Source organism: Lotus japonicus, chromosome 3, assembly GCF_012489685.1.
Source record: "Lotus japonicus ecotype B-129 chromosome 3, LjGifu_v1.2".
Taxonomy (NCBI): Eukaryota; Viridiplantae; Streptophyta; class Magnoliopsida; order Fabales; family Fabaceae; genus Lotus; species Lotus japonicus.
Genome location: NC_080043.1, coordinates 35,980,429 through 35,999,156, shown reverse-complemented (window position 1 = coordinate 35,999,156; position 18,728 = coordinate 35,980,429). Strand labels below are relative to the sequence as shown.

The 18,728-nt window shown below is 36.9% G+C and overlaps 1 protein-coding gene across 4 annotated transcripts; it reads left to right on the top strand.

The window, feature by feature from the left end:
- Nucleotides 1–581: 581 nt before the first annotated feature.
- LOC130749811 (delta-1-pyrroline-5-carboxylate synthase-like) lies at nt 582–11,782 on the top strand. 4 transcript variants are annotated; one of them, XM_057603179.1, is made up of 20 exons: nt 582–844; nt 5,961–6,032; nt 6,211–6,314; nt 6,614–6,716; nt 6,810–6,971; nt 7,210–7,487; nt 7,717–7,867; nt 8,266–8,430; nt 8,594–8,671; nt 9,053–9,142; nt 9,342–9,428; nt 9,555–9,641; nt 9,713–9,809; nt 9,893–9,996; nt 10,116–10,191; nt 10,358–10,508; nt 10,607–10,675; nt 10,972–11,038; nt 11,129–11,199; nt 11,334–11,782. In XM_057603179.1, exons 1-20 carry the CDS (start codon nt 668–670, stop codon nt 11,413–11,415), a joined length of 2,271 nt encoding a protein of 756 aa, XP_057459162.1. In that variant the 5' UTR covers nt 582–667; the 3' UTR covers nt 11,416–11,782. The 4 variants fall into 4 exon arrangements, with proteins under 4 accessions (XP_057459162.1, XP_057459161.1, XP_057459164.1 ...); XM_057603178.1 differs by having other exon boundaries at nt 7,198–7,487; XM_057603181.1 differs by lacking the exon at nt 582–844 and adding an exon at nt 5,170–5,348.
- Nucleotides 11,783–18,728: the final 6,946 nt, after the last annotated feature.

Sequence of the window (18,728 nt, the reverse complement as noted above, 5' to 3'; positions counted from 1 at the left end):
AAAAAAAACCCGATTGGTATGGCTTGAACATGATTACTCATTCTTGAGAATAATTGTCTTACATTTAAAAAAAAGAAACAAATTCAGGCTTAACAACTAAGCACTAGCACTTATTAACAAAAAAAAAAACTAAGCACTAGCACTTATTAACAAAAAAAAAACTAATTTAGGCTTAACAACTTAGTGTCTTAGTACTTAGGTCCAGTTTGGAAGAGCTTATTTGAGCTTATCTGACAGCATAAGCTCTTATGCCAGTGTTTGGGAGAGCTTATGCAAACAGCTTATGACCTGCCATAAGCTATTTTCAGCTTATTTTCATAAGCTACTCAGGATAGCTTATGAAAAACAGCTTATGCTTATATACAGCTTATTTTTAATTTATTTCAATAAATTTTCAAAAATAGCTTATGAATAAGCGCTTATGTCATAAGCGCTTAATTAAGCTGTTTTTCCAAACGGGGCCTTAGTACTTACCATCCTAAGTCAAATTGTAGATCCGTATTGCTCACAAATTGATCAATTTTGTAGATAAAAAAAATCCCAAAATCCAGTGGCTTTAAAAGGGTCGTTCCCTGTGACCTGAAATTTTCATATCATCATCAGTGTCTTCTCCTTCACTCATTCTCCTCTCTCCACCATAGCAAAAGATATCAGAAATTCAGAAACAATGGAACTCCCTTTGCAAAATGGCCTCGCCAAGTTCATCAGCACCAAAATTTCTTCTGAGTTGCCACTCTCTAATGGGACAATTCCTCCAACTAACCCTCTCTTTGAAGCTGTGCATTCAGCAAACATGGATCCTTCAAGAGCTTTTCTCGGCAAGGTCAAGCGTCTCATTGTAAAGGTACTGTCATTTGTTTATTTCACTTTATTTTTTTTAAATTTTGATGAATTATTTGTTATAGAAAAGGTTCCTTTGATATCATAATTCTGTTTTTCAATTATTGAATTTTGTTGAAGTTATCACTCTTTTGAATGAGAAACGTGAAATGAGGCATAAAAAACAGAATCTAGTTTTATTCGCTTAGCAGATTATTTAATTTTGTTTTCTGGAACAAAAAGAATCACGTTATGCATCTCTGCTTTTCCCCTCTAAATTGTAGTTTCAAGCTCTTTGAATTTTGATGTTCTTACTTTTGTTTTGTTTCTAGTTTCTACTATTACTTTTGCTTTTGATGGTTCTTCAATTCACTTCTTCTAGATTTTTTCTTCATGGATTTGGTGTGTGTAGTTCTGCTCTGGGCTCTCTTCCCTTTTGGCTTTTTTCTATTTAACATATAAGCGCACCACCATATAGCATGTATATTTAGAGACTTTCTATACTTCTTTTTATTTCTGGTTCCATTAAATATTATAGAGTTAATTGTCCCTTTATAATCATTGGAGACAAAAATACGTCATGCTGAAGAACTAAAATCATTTATAAAATTATGAATTAATTTGACAATTAATTCTTATAAGAGAAAAAAAATGAATCAAACACAAATTTTAATCTCGTTCTCGGGTACATAAAATGTGTGACAGTCATATCATTTAACCATAATTTTTACCGCTATTAAAATTGACTAATTATATTTTCACACTTCATTTTTGAAGTGTGAAAAGGTGGAGGAAGAGAGAGATATGAAGAAAGAAGAGAGAAAGTAAAGATATGATAGGTGATTTAATTGATAGAGAAAAGAAAAATAGATAGAAATGAAGGGGAAAAAAAAATAAAGATGTGTATATATTACTCATTAAAATTAGGGGCACTTGAAAAGTTACAGTACGTCGATTGTATATCGGTGAAAATCTATTTTGTTTTAGCACATATATCGAGAAAATCAAAAGTTTTGGCTGCAATATGCCGTTGACGAGTAAACAACCATTTTGGTCCCTGATTGTGTTCACTTATGACGGACTGGTCCTCATACTTTGGAAATGGTCGTTTTTCATCCTTGAATGTGTTGCCGTCGGTCAAGTTAGTCCTTGGTTGTGTTTTCCGTTGGTCCCTCAGACGGAAAAGTCCACATGACTTATTTTTTTTCCAAGTAAGCATCCTACGTGGCACCTTCTCTTTTTCCCTCCTAAAAAATAATGTCAATTTCATCCCTAGCTTCATCATCATCAATTCATCATCATATTATATATCTTCTTTCTCCAGACTTCATCATCACTATCAATCTTCATCTTCTTCATCATGTTACCCATAAAAAAAAATCATCTCCCACACATTAACTAAAAACCTAACACATACACTCTTAAGTCTTAACCCCACACACATATAACAGGATCAATAACAATTTCATATACATGGTTACCACAGGACAACATTCAGCTCCACAATCTATCTTCCCGTTTTTTTTTTAATTTATATGCATTACGCCTTTTAATGCAATATTTCAAAGCTTCCTCTCCAACAACAACAACAACAACAAGGATCTTAATACATCAGAAATTTTATTCACAAGTTCCTCTCCAGCAACAATAAGGGTCCTCCTTCCATTCTGTCTCCTCCTTAAAATAAATAGACCCATATCAAAAATCCACCCCCATTTTGTCTCCTCCTTCCACAAGAACCCAGATGTTCAAACCAGAACCCAAATCTTCAAACCCAGATCTTCAAAAATCAAGAAGAACCCAGATCTTTAAATCCACCCCTCATTCTCTTCCGCGGATCCGTCACACCACCACCATCCATACACCTTAGGCCTGCTGTCCTCTCCACCAATCCTCTTCACTGACCTTCAAACCCCAAAATCACCATTGACCTTCGAAACCCAAACCCCAAACACCACTGCCACCACTTCCCCTCCTCCAATCGCACCACCATCACCCAAATCGCTCCTCGATCCGCACCACTATCACAGAGCAACAACTCCCTAAAAAAAAAAGCTCTGACCTTGTTTCCTGAAATTAGCCATGCCCATAACAAAAACAGAACGACCCAGATGAAGAAATTGGAAAATTTCACTCTAAAACATAGCAGAGGCACAAAATAAACCGATCTTTGACACTGATTTTTCAGAATTCTCTGAGCAGATGGAGAGAGGAAGAGAGATGAAGAGGGGTTTAAATATGAAGAAGGAGGAGGAGGAGGAGGAGGAGGGAGAGAGAGTGGAAGCGTGAGGGGCGATTTTGGTACCATGAGGGACGAGTTTGACCTGTTTTTTGGAAGGGAAAAAGAGAAGGTGCCACGTAGGATGCTTACTTGGAAAAAAAATAAGTCATTTGACATTTTCCGTCTGAGGGACTAACGGAAAACTCAATCAAGGACGAACTTGACTGACGGCAACACATTCAAGGATGAAAAACAACCATTTACAAAATACGAGGACCAGTCCGTCATAAGTGAACACAATTAGGGACCAAAATGGCTGTTTACTCTTTTGGCTGCATTCACCGAGAGACTGACACGTCCATTTTACACAATAATTTTGCTTTATTATTTTTAACTTGGCCAATTAAAAAAAAATTGGCCATTTTGTCGCTGTGTCCATGATTCTCAAGAACTGCGCTATCTAATGCTTTGTTTGGTTGGAGGGAAGGAAAGATGGAAGGAAAAAAACACGGAATTCGAGGTATGAATTTAGATTAAGGTGTAGTCCAAATTCACACATCAAATTCCGTGTTTTATTTCCTTCCCCCTTTCCTTCCCTCCAACCAATCAAAGCCTAAGTTTTTCACATGGAATATTCTTCATATTTTAAAAAAGGGTTTCTATTTAATAATTAAATTGTATTTGTGTTTATTTGTCTATATATATTAGATAGGTAAAACCTTTTAAATACTTAAGAGAGTTAATGATTAAATTAATCTCTAATTTTATAATTGAGTTTGATTTTAATTTATCGGCAGAAACCGTCATTTAACAAACTAAACTCAAACTCTTTTACAAAATTATGGACTAATTTGACCTTATCTTATTTATAAAAGAGATTAATTTATATGCATTTATGGTGTAAAATTTTTTACATCATCATTCAATCACAACCTTCTATTTTTTATTTTAAATATTATTAAATTTAAAATTAATTATAAGCTAACAAAATAGAAGGATGTGATTCAATGATAGTGCAAAACTTACGTACACCGTCGGTGTATAGAAATTAATTCTCTTTATAAAAAATGAAAGATAACATGTTTCAGTTTATATCATGGAGAACCGAGTCCAAACCGAGTTCTAACTTATGTCTTATCAAAGGGACCAACATCTTATCTTATATTAATAAAGGTATAGATCTTTAGGAATTTCTAAGTTAAATGAATCTGTGACAAATTTTCTCCTATGAAAGGTGGGTCCTCCTACTTATGCGGCCCATGGAGCCGCTGGGGTTTGGCCTTTTGTGTTTGTCATTTGTCAGATTGCCATTCAAGATAACTATAAAAAAATTGTACAAAAGAAATAATCTTTTGTTTATTTATTTAAAAACAATTGCTTAATTTTTTGTGCTATTGGAGGATGCCACCCGTATGAGCTGTTAAAGCAACTGCTACTTCTGCAAGCACCCTCTTTAACCCGATTCTTAAATAATTTATTTTTTCTCATACTTCAATTCGTTCATGAAATAAATGAGATATTGTGCGATCAAGAGCTTGTGCTAATGAGTTGTTTTTATTTAATTAACGTGACATTTTAGATTCATAAAAAAATAATGAAGCGGTAGTTTCTCTCGATGTTTCTGTTTCTTAGAAGTTAGCGTTCTTTCGTTTTTCGGGGCATTGCCTCCATGTAACCAAATAATAATAATAATAATAAATAACCTATGTAGCAACTATGCCTTGGAAAGGCTATATCAATTATTATTTTTGAATCAGATGCTCAATAAAACGTTAACTATGAGAGGATTAGTAAAGCAAGAATAAAAAATGAAATGAGTTGTGTATGAATCAAAACTTAAACCTAGTTATCAGCAAAAGAACCATTATGAATTAAAAATAAAATATATTTGATATTTTCAAAAACCAGAAATGGAGTAAAAAACAATTCCCGGAAAATGGGAACTTGATGGAGCAGAAGAGCAGAAGCAATAATAATAATAATGGCTTGACCTCTCACTCTCACCACCATGACCCGTGATTCGTAGGGCCCACAAAGCCCAGGTTTACACGTGGCAGATCCACCGCGTCTCTTTACTCTGCTTTCCATCTATCAAAAAAAAAAATATCGTTTTCGTCGCCCATTTAACTATTCACATTCTCTTCACTACGATTCGCTCACTCTCACTCACTCACTCACTCACTCGCCGAGTCAACTCATCTTGACTCGCTCCTCTGTCTGCGTCTTCATTGCAATTTTCATGGATTCCACCACCACCATGGATCCCACTCGAGATTTCATCAAGTCTGTTAGGCGTGTTATCGTCAAGGTCTCGTTTCTTGATCATTCATCATCAACAACGTGCATTGCTGTTTTTTTTGTTCTTCCTTGAATCATGAAATCGGAAAACCAAGAAACAACGATGTTCAATGTGTTTTCTAGTTCAAAAATTACATTATGTATAGTTTCATCAGTTTTCAATGTTGTGTAACATGTATTTCTTTTACTAAACATGTATATGTTTGTTCGGTTGGTAAGAACGAATCACTTCCCCAGAACGAACAACGTTGTGTGTTTGATTTCCGCTGCCGATGTTATGGCTGAGTTTGTTGGCAATATATAAGCGACCTATAGTCCCGGAGGCATGTTTTGGCCTGTGGTCGTGAACTCGTGATCGTGATCGGAACTGAACACGAAAAGATATATATATATATATTTCTTTTTTGACTGGAATTGTAATTTCTGATGCATTGTATCTAGAAGCCACTTCACATGATGTATGAAGCTTTAATTGATTTCCCTGGATTTTTTTTTTCACTCATTCTGCTTCAACTTTTGATTTATTGTGTTAGTATCTTGTTGATTATGTTTATTCTATTTTTTTTTTCTGAGTTATGCAATTTTTGCATTTGTTTGATGGATTTTCTGTGAATCATTGAAGGTTGGAACAGCTGTTGTTACTCGAAGTGATGGGAGATTAGCACTTGGCAGACTTGGAGCTCTCTGTGAGCAGGTATATATACATATATATGTCTCTTTTGTATTCAATTGTTGGTGGTTTTACAAATTTATGTATTTTAAAATTTAAACATTCTTCAATGGCTATGTATCTAGTGTACTGTGTACTGTCTCTATGTGTGTGTTTTTTGTTTTGTTTTTACTGAGAGCTGTCTTTGCAATGGTGATTGCAGCTTAAAGAACTAAACACTCAGGGGTATGAAGTCATATTGGTGACTTCAGGTGCTGTTGGTCTTGGCAGGCAAAGACTTAGATATCGCAGATTGGCCAATAGCAGGTTCTTATAAAAATATATCTTTTTGTAAATTCTATGGTGGTTGTATGTCTTTTTCAATTGCATGGATCTAATGTCCTACCAAGTACCAATAATGGGGTTTTTTTAGAACTGAAACAAATTTAATATTTTATCCCTGGTGCTTCATTTTCTATCTTTTAATCCCAATTGTGTAAGCAGGATTAGACTGATATAGGATTGAAGGATTTCATGCAATCTGCTTCATGCAATTTGAGTTTGAAGAGATATAGGACAAGATTGATGAGCCTGAAAGATTTTTTTTTTGTTTACTTGTGATGCAGTTTTTCTGATCTTCAAAAGCCACAAGGTGAGCTTGATGGAAAAGCATGTGCGGCTGTTGGGCAGAGTAGTCTCATGGCTCTCTATGATACTATGTTCAGCCAGGTGGGCACAATATGCATGTTTTCCTTTATACATAAGAAGGTGCATGTAATTTTTCCTCCATATTGATGCTGATAGAGGATTTTTCTTGTGCAGCTGGATGTGACTTCTTCCCAACTTCTTGTGAATGATGGGTTCTTCAAGGATTCGGGTTTCAGAAAACAACTTTCAGACACAGTGCACTCATTATTAGATTTAAGAGTTATCCCCATTTTCAATGAAAATGATGCTGTTAGCACTAGGAAGGCACCATATGAGGTATGCTTATTTTTCCTTTCACTATTTCATTTGAATTAGTTTACAACAATTAGTTTTTGTTTTCATAGTATAGTCAAATTGCCTTAGTCAAAACTTTTTATGTTACATCAATGAGTTTGATTTTATTGGCTTTGTGATAACAAAAACAAGACAAGCCATATCCCAATTAGCGGGGTAGGCTCCATGGTGGCTTTGAAATATGATATAAATTACTTTTAATTGTAAGCTCTCCAAGCAGGATTCCACTGGTATTTTCTGGGACAATGATAGTTTGGCGGGTCTGTTAGCTCTTGAACTCAAAGCTGACCTGCTTGTCTTATTGAGTGATGTTGAGGGCCTATATAGTGGTCCTCCAACTGACCCCAACTCAAAGTTAATCCATACATATATCAAAGAGAAACATCAAGGAGAAATCACTTTTGGAGACAAGTCAAGATTGGGCAGAGGGGGCATGACTGCTAAAGTTAATGCTGCTGTTTGCGCTGCTCATGCCGGCATCCCAGTGATCATAACCAGGTACCTAACATTTTATGATGTATTTTTACTTCTCTAGCAAATTTCAATAACTGGGGAAGATGGCATTGTTTTTGTTGCTTGCAATAATGGTATTTGCTAAAAGTATCTATTGTTGAGAAAATTGTTCAAGTCATGAAAAGACATTCGGATTCTATGTAGTGCATAATTTCAAGTGTACATTTGAATTTGTCATTTACTGACTTTGAATTGTATTTCAACCTTGTTGAAGTGGGTATGCTACAGACAACATTATACGAGTCCTTCAAGGGGAAAGAATTGGTACTGTATTTCATAAAGATGCACATTTGTGGACCAACATAAAGGAAGTCAGTGCACATGAAATGGCAGTTGCAGCACGTGATGGTTCTAGACGACTTCAGGTAAATACAGTTATATATTGACTAAACTCCAAAACTGGCATTAGTTACCTACATATTTTAATTACAAAAAATTTCCTTCAAATTGGTGATATAAAAAGACAACCATAGCAGCTGTTCTGTTCTTTTAAAGTATTAATTAATATGGTGATGACAAATTTTTAAGGACTATTTTAAGGGTTTACTTGTTTACATATTTCCTCATTTCCCGTGATGATACTTTTTGAAGGACTAAATTAGGCTTTACTTGTTTACATATTTGAGGGCTATGTGTGCCTAATTTCCAACAATATAAAATATTTAAATGGTTATTAACTTTTTATTTGTTTATTTGTTCTGATTTCCAACACTATGAATTGTATGTAGTTTAGTCATTTGAATTATGTTGTTTTTGGTGTCAGGCTATAAAATCTGAAGAAAGGAGTAAAATATTGCTAGCAATTGCTGATGCATTGGAGAAAAATGTTGGTATGATAAGGCTTGAGAATGAGGCTGATGTTGCTGATGCTAAGGCAGCTGGATACGAAAAGTCTCTGATTTCACGTTTAACCCTGAAGCCTGAGAAGGCAAGCACTTAATTAGTTGTATTCTGAAGCAAAATTTGATAGCATATCCTCGAGCTCTTTGTTATTGTCATTGTCCGGCACGGATTTATCCCGTTTCAGAGCATGGTTTTAAGCATTCTCTGTGAGCATATTTTTGTCTGACCTTTATTCTTGGTGCTTACAGATCAGGAGTCTTGCAAAGTCTGTGCGCATACTGGCAGATATGGAAGAACCAATTGGTCAGATTTTAAAGAAAACTGAGGTAAAAACGCATTTCCTTTTATTTGAAGGAGTATCTCTTATCCTACTAACTCTGTCATCATTTTTTCTTTATCTTATTGAATTTGTTTATCTTCTACACACACACACACAATACATATAAACCTACAGATGTGAAATTGGCGGTATGATATTGAAATGTTCAATATTTTCCTTTCTTAGTGTGTTCAAATTATGGAATAGCTTTCCTGTATTTTGGTAAAATAGATTCTGAAATGCATTTTGCAACTTACGTTCGCTGAACTTGAAAAGAAACTGTAGTCACTGACTGCTTTAAGAAAAAATGAATGATGTTATTTAATAAGCTATACTTCCTACTGCTCAACACTTTTTGACAGTTCTTATTGCTGCTTTCTGTGTCCAGCTAGCAGATAAGCTCATCCTGGAGAAAATATCGAGTCCTTTGGGAGTCCTTCTGGTCATATTTGAGTCTCGACCTGATGCGCTGGTTCAGGTTAATTTAAGATTCATTTTCCTTCTTATCCGTCTTCATTAAACTGCTTGGAATGGCAAAGATACAAACATGATTACAAAATATGCATCTAGTATAAGCTGATCGTGGATTCACTATATCATCATTCATCATATTACAATATATCCTTTAGTTGTTTCGGATGTTGATCTTTAAGTTGTTTCTTTAAATGGATTAACAGATAGCTGCATTGGCAATTCGAAGTGGTAATGGTTTATTGCTTAAAGGAGGAAAGGAAGCCCGGCGATCAAATGCGGTCTTACACAAGGTATAGTTATTGATTTTAGCTGAGGTTTCTGTATTATAAGATTAATCTGGATCAGAATGGACTGCTGTTATTTTCTCCATTCTAGAAATGAACATGTTTCCACCTCTCATTTCTTCTTTATGGCAGGTCATTACTTCTGCTATGCCAGAGACTGTGGGTGACAAACTTATTGGGCTTGTGACTTCAAGAGAAGAAATTCCAGATCTACTGAAGGTGGATATTACGAGTTAAAATCTGCATAATTATTTCTGTGACGATTTTCCACTAATTATACTCTGCCACAGCTTGATGATGTGATAGATCTTGTGGTCCCTAGAGGCAGTAATAAGCTTGTTTCTCAAATCAAGGAATCAACAAGAATTCCTGTTCTTGGTCATGCTGGTAATATTTCATTTAAATTTCCTATATGGGACTTGTAGTAAGAAACTAGGTCTTTTATTGAAATTTTCACTTTTTTTATGCAGATGGAATTTGTCATGTATATGTTGACAAGTCTGCTAACATTGATATGGCAAAACAGATAGTTAGGGATGCAAAGACTGATTATCCCGCAGCCTGCAATGCAATGGTAATTAGCACTCACATCCTTTACAATCTCCTCTCCTTTTGGGTTTTGCTTGCTTGTTACTTATGATGAAAATCAATTTATGGACTGTGCTCAATATAAAACTGTCATGATATTCTTAGGAAACTCTTCTTGTACACAAGGATCTGTCATGTAATGGTGGACTTAATGAGCTCATCCTTGAACTCCAACGTGAAGGTTTGGCATTACTTGCAAATGGGTTTATATGAAGAGTATTGATTCAAATTGAAGTTTTTGTTTTAATAATCAAGCTATGGGGATTAGAAGAGGATATTTATGTTGTTTCTCTCTCTTAGCTTAGGGGATTAGAAGACATAATAAACATATGTAAAATGGCTTGCAGGTGTTCAACTCTTTGGTGGACCAAAAGCCAGTGCCTTGCTAAATATTTCTGAAACGAGCTCTTTTCATCATGAGTATAGCGCTCTTGCTTGCACAGTTGAAATTGTAGAAGATGTGTTTGCTGCCATTGACCACATATATAACCATGGAAGGCATGTTTGGTTCCTCCGAATAATTTTTACTTTCGTTCTCTATATCACTAACTAAACTATGAGTATTGTGTCTCTTACTTTCTTTGCTGTTACTGCAGTGCTCATACTGAGTGCATTATTACAGAAGACTCTGAAGTGGCTGAGACTTTCATAAGACAAGTTGACAGGTACGTATTTTTTTGTCGTAACCTTGTTTGATCCTTTGCTTCCAAAAGATACCATTGTATCATGATGAGATGGCAGAGTACTTCTGATGTTTTTCATAATTTGTTTGAATCCACAATGTACTGACCAAAGTTTGATCCATAGTATTTCATCCAATCATGCAAAGTTTGATCCTTTAATAGCATTTATGCTTTAATGTTTTTCAACCCATAAACATAAACACTCCATGAGTAAGTCTTGTTAATTGGTGCTTTTTTTAATTGTGGAAAATATCCATTTTTGCCTTATGCACAAGCAGTGCTGCTGTATTCCACAATGCAAGTACAAGGTTTTGTGATGGAGCACGCTTTGGGCTTGGTGCAGAGGTAGTTTATCTTCCAGAAAGTCTATTGTTACTGGTAGCATGATCTTTTTATATTTACTGATCTGTTCATGGTTCTTTTAATGTTGAACAGGTTGGAATAAGTACAAGTCGAATTCACGCTCGAGGTCCTGTAGGAGTTGAAGGGTTGTTGACAAACAGATGGTATGGAACTCTGCACACATCTCTTGGCTTTTACTTTTAAAGAAAACAGAAATTCAACTGAACAAATATGCATCGATTGATATTTTTTTCTGTAGGATCTGTTCTGCTCACATTTTTTCTATCGCAAAATGCAGGATACTGAGAGGGAGTGGGCACGTAGTAGACGGTGATCGAGAGGTCAAGTATACTCACAAAGAACTGCCACTAAAAGCATGAGCATACTGAAAATTATTAGTTGAAGCTGATATGCTTACCTCGTCGAAGCGGCATCTCTTTTCTGTCCTATTTTGTTAGGCAGAAAGTTGCTGAGATGCAGGCCATGTATAACTGCTGCTATCATTTGCCCCTTTCCAGAGCCTTTTTCTTAACTGGAATAAGTTCAAGGGGGAGAAAATAATCATATGATATTATCTGAGACCGTCTACTTTATTGCAATTTCATAAAATATTCCAGGATTGTAGAACAGCATTGCTGTGATAGTTATAAATATAACATCCATGTGAAGTTGAATAATATGGTGGAGTTATTCTCCGGTTATTATTTGAGCCTTTTATGTAGGTTCTATCTGCAGAATATTTGTGCAGTTTCCTTGCTTTCCCAATCACTCTCATTTTCTTCAGCATAACGTTTAAGTGATAAAAATGTGGTAATAGCAATGCTATATCCTCCTTTTCTTTGGTACAAGGGAAAGTAAGAAGACAGAAACAAAAGAAAAACAAAGCAGAATAACCTAAACTAGACTGCCTGTTGTAAATAAGGAATTAATATAAGAATTATTATTAGAAGATTATATTCAGTATTAGGAGATTTATTCTCTTATTAGGAGATTGTGTACATAATTAGTTATTTCCTTATTTAGGATTAGTCTTCTTCTATATAATGTAATTACCCTTTGTATTCTGATTAAGAAGTAATAATACAATTTCTCCTACTTTCAAGTTGGTATCAGAGCTCCCGATCTTGGGAGTTCTGCTTCTGCGAAAAAAACCCTAGGCGTCTTATTACGGCCCTTTTATCTGGTAACGTTTCCTGTTTTGCCACTGTTGGCTTATACCGTTTGGAGGCCTGTGTTCTTCATCACCGGCCTGCCATCCTCTGTTCGTTACTCCGATTGCACAAAGAGGGTTCCCCGTGCCTTTTGGTCTTGTTCTGAGGGTCGTTTCCTCACTTTGTTGGTGTTTTTTCTTGAGAAGCCTTTGGTTCTTCCATTCAAGAAGAGTGCAATCTTCTCTGTTTCTGTTATTTTTCCTCTTGTTTCCCTTCTACAGTAACATCTCTCAGTATGTCTGGAGACGAGATTCCCATACCTAAGGAGAAACTCACTTCTGGAGTGAAAGTCTCTCTTCCACCTTTGACCCACAAAGATCTCCCGGTATTACAAGGTTCCTTTCGCTTGGATGGGCGCAACTACCTCCAATGGTCTGAGCTCATCCGTCACACTCTCATAAGTCGCAAGAAAATCAATTATATTGAAGAAAAAGCCCCTGCTGAAACTGATCCACAATATGACACATGGCGTGAAGAGAATTCTCTTATTATGACCTGGTTTTGGTACTCCATGATTCCGGAAATTAGCCGGAATTATATGTTTTTCCCTACTGCTAAGGAGATTTGGAATAATCTGGCACAGGCATATTCTAAGAAACAAGATCTCTCAGCTTGTTATGAATTGGAAAATAAAGTTTTCAATTCTAAGCAAGGAACTCTCTCCGTGACAGATTACTATGAGACCTTGAATGGTCTATGGATTGAATTAGATCAGTATCAAAATCTGAAGATGAAGTGTGATGCTGACTCCACAACATTGAATAAATTTATTGAAAAAGCGCGAATCTTTAAGTTTCTCTCTGGGCTTAACTCTGAATTTGATCCGATTCGGGTCCAAGTTTTGGGTAAAGAGCAACTCCCTTCTCTCTCAGAGGTGTTCTTTATAGTTCGTGGTGAAGAAACTAGGAGGACAGTGATGGTGGAAGACAAATCAGTTGATGGTTCAGCCTTAGCCTCTGGAAAGGGTCCCATAAAAGGATCCACCTCTTCCGGACACCCTAACCGTGATGATCGCCCCAACCGTGATGATCGCTTCAACCGTGATGATCTCTTCAACCGTGATGATCGTTGCACTTACTGTAAGAGGTCTGGTCACACCAAAGAGTACTGTTTCAAACTTTATGGAAGGGAAAACGTCCTTAGACGTATGAGGGGGTCCAAAGGTGCTCCGCAGAGGCGTGCAAATCACACAACTTCTGACATGGAAAATGATGGTGAAGTCCCACCTGTACCACCAGTAGAAGATGTCCCTAGCCTTAGCAAAGCAGAATTGGAGCGTCTGAGAGCTTTTATGGACTCATTGAGTAAGCCCTCTGGTTCTTGTTCTCTCACAATGACTGGTAAGAGTTCTACCTTCTTATCTCTTAATGCTTTGAGTACTGAAAATGACTGGATTATTGACTCTGGTGCTACAGATCATATGACACCTCACCCCTCACATTTATCTTCTTATTCCACTTACCCTGAAAAACACTATATCACTGTTGCTAATGGATCCCAAAACCAGATTACGGGATGTGGTAGCATTCACCTTAGTCCATCTCTTCCCTTAAAGCATGTGCTTCATGTCCCAAAGCTTTCTAACAATCTTTTGTCCATCCATAAACTCACTCGAGACTTGAACTGTGCTGTAACCTTTTTCCACTCACATGGTGTTTTTCAGGATCTTGCCACGGGACAGATAATTGGGATTGCTAAGGAACATGACGGGTTATACTGTCTGCGGCACGAGGAAAGCAAGTGTCATCAGACGAGTTCAGAGTCCTGGAATACTTCTCAAATATGGTTGCGACACAAGCGTCTTGGGCATCCTCCTTTTAGTATTCTAAGGACCATGTTTCCCCATTTATTTTCAAAAGTGTCAGTCGAATCTTTTCATTGTGATGTTTGTCAGTTTTCTAAGCATCATCGTTCAACTTTTCTTCCTAGTAATAATAAATGTGCTCAACCTTTTGATCTTGTTCACTCTGATGTGTGGGGACCTTCGTCCATTTCTAATGTTTCTGGTGCAAAATGGTTTGTTACTTTTATTGATGATTGTACTCGGATTACATGGGTTTTTCTTATGAAAGATAAGTCTGAGGTGTTTCAATTATTTGTTAACTTTTTCCACATGATTAGAACACAGTTTGGGAAACCTATTAAGAGGTTAAGGTCAGACAATGGGAAAGAGTATGTTAACAAGAATTTTTCTGAATTTCTTACAAAAAATGGTGTGGTTCATGAGTTGACTTGTGTTGACACCCCACAACAAAATGGGGTTGCTGAAAGGAAAAATCGTCATCTTCTTGAAATCACTCGAGCTTTACTCTTTCAAATGAATGTTCCTAAGTTTTATTGGGGGGAAGCTGTCTTGACTGCTGCTTATTTAATTAATAGGTTACCTTTTAGGGTTTTATCTAATGTTAGTCCTGTGCAGGTTATGACTAGCTTCTTTCCGTCTGTGCCCATTAAGTCAGGTCTTCAAAGTCGTGTATTTGGTTGTTCCGCCTTTGTCCATGTTCACGGTCATCATCGGGGTAAGTTAGATCCTCGGGCTATTAAGTGCATCTTTATAGGATATGCCTCAGATAAAAAGGGCTACAAGTGTTATCATCCTCCTAGTCGTCGTGTCTATATATCCATGGATGTTACTTTTCAAGAATCAGAGTCTTTTTATCCCAATCCTCAGCTTCAGGGGGGGAATACTCAGGAAGTTGAGTCTCCAGAATTGTCTGTTATTCCTCTTCTACAGGATCCCTTGATGCCTTCCTCTATTCCTATCACTGAGGACAGTGATGATGATGACAATGGTCCTGAACTAGTACCAAATCAGAATGATGACAATGGTCCTGAACTAGTACCAGATGAGAATGATGACAATGGTTCTAAAGTAGTACCAGATCAGAATAATGTTGACAGGTTCAGGATAAAGTACCAGCGGACAGTAAAACCCGTCCTGATCCAACAACAAGTCCAATCGTCTGATCCTGAGGTAAGTGTTGCGAACCCTGAGCCTAGTAATTCCTATGAGCATAACCTTGATGACTTACCTATTGCCTTACGAAAAGGAAAACGTTCTTGTGCCAAGTACCCTATATCCCAGTTTGTGTCTACTCAAAATCTTTCTGTGCAGCATCAGAGTTTTATTTCAGCTATTGACTCTATTAGAGTCCCTACGTCAGTACAAGAAGCATTAAAAGATAAGAACTGGATTCAAGCCATGAATGAAGAGATGCATGCACTGGACAAAAATGGAACTTGGGAGATTGTTGAGAAGCCAAATGACAAGAGGACAGTAGGTTGCAGGTGGATTTATACCGTGAAGTACCGATCTGATGGCACACTTGATAGGTATAAGGCGAGGCTAGTTGCAAAGGGATACACCCAGACCTATGGAATTGATTATGAAGAGACATTTGCTCCGGTAGCAAAAATGAACACTGTAAGGATCATTCTTTCCTTAGCAGCTCATTTTGATTGGGAGTTGCAACAGTTTGATGTTAAAAATGCTTTCTTGCATGGAGATTTGGAGGAAGAGGTGTATATGGAGATTCCACCGGGGTATGACCCTACTTCAGGAAGAAATAAGGTGTGCAAACTGAAGAAGGCCCTATATGGGCTCAAACAGTCACCTCGAGCTTGGTTTGGGAGATTCACTAATGCTATGGTGTCTCTGGGTTATAAACAAAGCCAAGGTGATCATACCCTCTTTATCAAACATACTCAAAATGGTAAACTCACTCTTCTGTTAGTCTATGTAGACGATATGATCATTGCAGGTAATGATGAACTTGAGAAGCAGAATCTGAGGAAACAGTTGGCAGCCCAATTTGAAATGAAGGATCTTGGAAAACTGAAATATTTCCTAGGTATGGAGGTGGCATACTCGAAGCAAGGGATTTTCATATCTCAAAGAAAGTATGTCCTTGATCTTCTCAAAGAGACTGGTAAATTGGGTTGTAAGCCCATTGGAGTGCCTATAGAGCAAAACCACAAGATTGGAAGTAGTGAGGAGGACCTTAGGGTTGATAAGGCTCAATATCAGAGACTTGTGGGGAAGCTCATTTATCTATCTCACACTAGGCCTGACATAGCTTATCCTGTTAGTGTTGTCAGTCAATTCATGCATGACCCACAGGAGAGACACTTACAGGCCGTGGATAGAATCTTGCAGTATCTGAAGACAAGTCCAGGGAGAGGTCTGCTGTTCAAGAAGAGTGAGCAGTTGTCTATGGAGGTTTATACTGATGCAGATTATGCAGGGTCAATTGTTGACAGGAGATCCACTACAGGATATTGTATGTTCTTGGGTGGAAATTTAGTTACATGGAGGAGCAAGAAGCAGAATGTAGTTGCCAGATCAAGCGCAGAGGCAGAGTTTAGAGCCATGGCTCAAGGAGTTTGTGAACTGTTGTGGATGAAGATCATACTGGATGATTTGAAAATAAAGTATGAAGCTCCCATGAGACTCTTCTGTGATAATAAATCTGCCATTAGTATTGCTCATAATCCAGTCCAACACGACAGAACAAAGCACATAGAGATAGACCGGCACTTCATCAAAGAGAAATTGGATAGTGGTCTAATATCTACACAGTATGTCCCCTCAGGACTTCAGTTGGCTGATGTGCTCACCAAAGGACTTCCCTTGGAGCGGTTTCGAGAGCTTACTTGCAAGCTGGGAATGATAGATATTCATTCACCAGCTTGAGGGGGGGTGTTGTAAATAAGGAATTAATATAAGAATTATTATTAGAAGATTATATTCAGTATTAGGAGATTTATTCTCTTATTAGGAGATTGTGTACATAATTAGTTATTTCCTTATTTAGGATTAGTCTTCTTCTATATAATGTAATTACCCTTTGTATTCTGATTAAGAAGTAATAATACAATTTCTCCTACTTTCAAGTCTGCCCCTAAAACTGCCCCTAAAACTGCCATCAACTTGCAGCTGGGAAAAAACAGCAGAGGGAGGAAGCTACCAAATTCTCTGCAAGCACCAGTTATGCAAGGCTAGCTTAGCCAACTTCTACGCCACATAACTCTCCTTATTTCTACCAAAGAATATCTACCACTGTCTGAACATAAATATGAATCTTAGAAGTTTGTTGGCCATTAAGAAGCATCACTAAGTTTCAGCAGCCAGATTTGTATAGAACCCTAAGGCCTAAATCTCAAGCCAAACTTAGTTCACGATGCACAGCTACAAGCTCAGCTAAGAAAACATCACCCTTTGATCAAAGAATATATCCAGCTCAATGTGTTTAGTTCTTGAGTGAAGTATAGGATTATGACACAAAGCTTTTGCAGTTTGATTATCACAGAAAATAGTAGGAATGTAAGTAGAATCTGTAACATGAAGTTTACTAAGAAGTGACTGAATCCATACAATATCTGATGTTGTAAGTGCTACACTTATGTACTCAGCTTCAACACTTGATCTTGCAATTAGATTTTGCTACTTTTACCAACAAGATATCAAATTGGGGCCAAAATAAATACTAGACCCTGATGTATATCTCTTGTCATCAGGGTCTAATGCCCAGTTTGTATCAAAAGGCTTGTATCTTGAGACTAGAAGAAGCAATAGCTGGTTTAAACCAAAGACCATGAGAAATATTACCTTTCGGAATCCTTTTCACAAGGGCACAATGTTCTTCAAGAGGAGAACTCATAAATTGACAAACTTTTTGACACTATACCCATTTTCTAGTATTGTTATAGTCACATATTGCAAAGTTCCTACAATTGACCGATGTAAAGAAGGGTCAACAAAAGATGAACCTCCAATTTTAGAAAGTTAATTCCCTCCATCTATAGGAGTAGCTACTTGTTTGCAATCAGTCATACTTGTTCGAGAGAGAAGATCATTAATGTATTTGACTTCAGAAAGAAGAAGTGATCCTATAGAGGAACGCTTAACTTCAATTCCCCAAAAATAGTCAATCTCTCCATGTCCCAAAGTGATTTGTAAATCTACGCTATTCAGTATGCACCAATATCAAGTAAGTAGTGAACCGTACTCGAATATACAAATCTACACAAATCTTCCTATACTTACTATGCACCTCTTTTTAGTTGTGATTCACAATATCAAGTAGTGGATTGTACTCTTATTTTGGTTGGAATCATCTTAAGCAACTTGAAATTGTCTTGGGCTATGTAAACATCTAATTTGAGACAAAAAGTAAACATAACATTTCTTATGGATTCAGATGAAAGTTCATTCACGTTTAACTGAAAAGTCTCAGGTGCAGTGGCTTCCAAAGTGGATCTTAACTAATATTCCATGTGTGGCGCCAAGTAGACTAATATCATCTAACCACATGTATTACTAAGGTTCCATGCAAGGAAACTTAACCAACACTCCTAGATCTAGCTTGCTTGAGGCTCAAGGCACTAAAACTCCATGAGAACAAGTAACCAAAGGTGATGGAAATTCAACAGTGAATGAGTGGATGAGGAAAATGAGAGGGAGGAGGCACCACATTCAACCT

Bases quoted from the DNA above. Each gene is read 5' to 3' on its own strand.
- LOC130749811 (XM_057603178.1), top strand. From the start codon at position 668: ATGGAACTCCCTTTGCAAAATGGCCTCGCCAAGTTCATCAGCACCAAA. The intron at 6,033-6,210 runs GTATATATACAT...TGGTGATTGCAG, and splicing joins TTGGAGCTCTCTGTGAGCAG to CTTAAAGAACTAAACACTCA. The intron at 10,676-10,971 runs GTACGTATTTTT...ATGCACAAGCAG, and splicing joins TTCATAAGACAAGTTGACAG to TGCTGCTGTATTCCACAATG.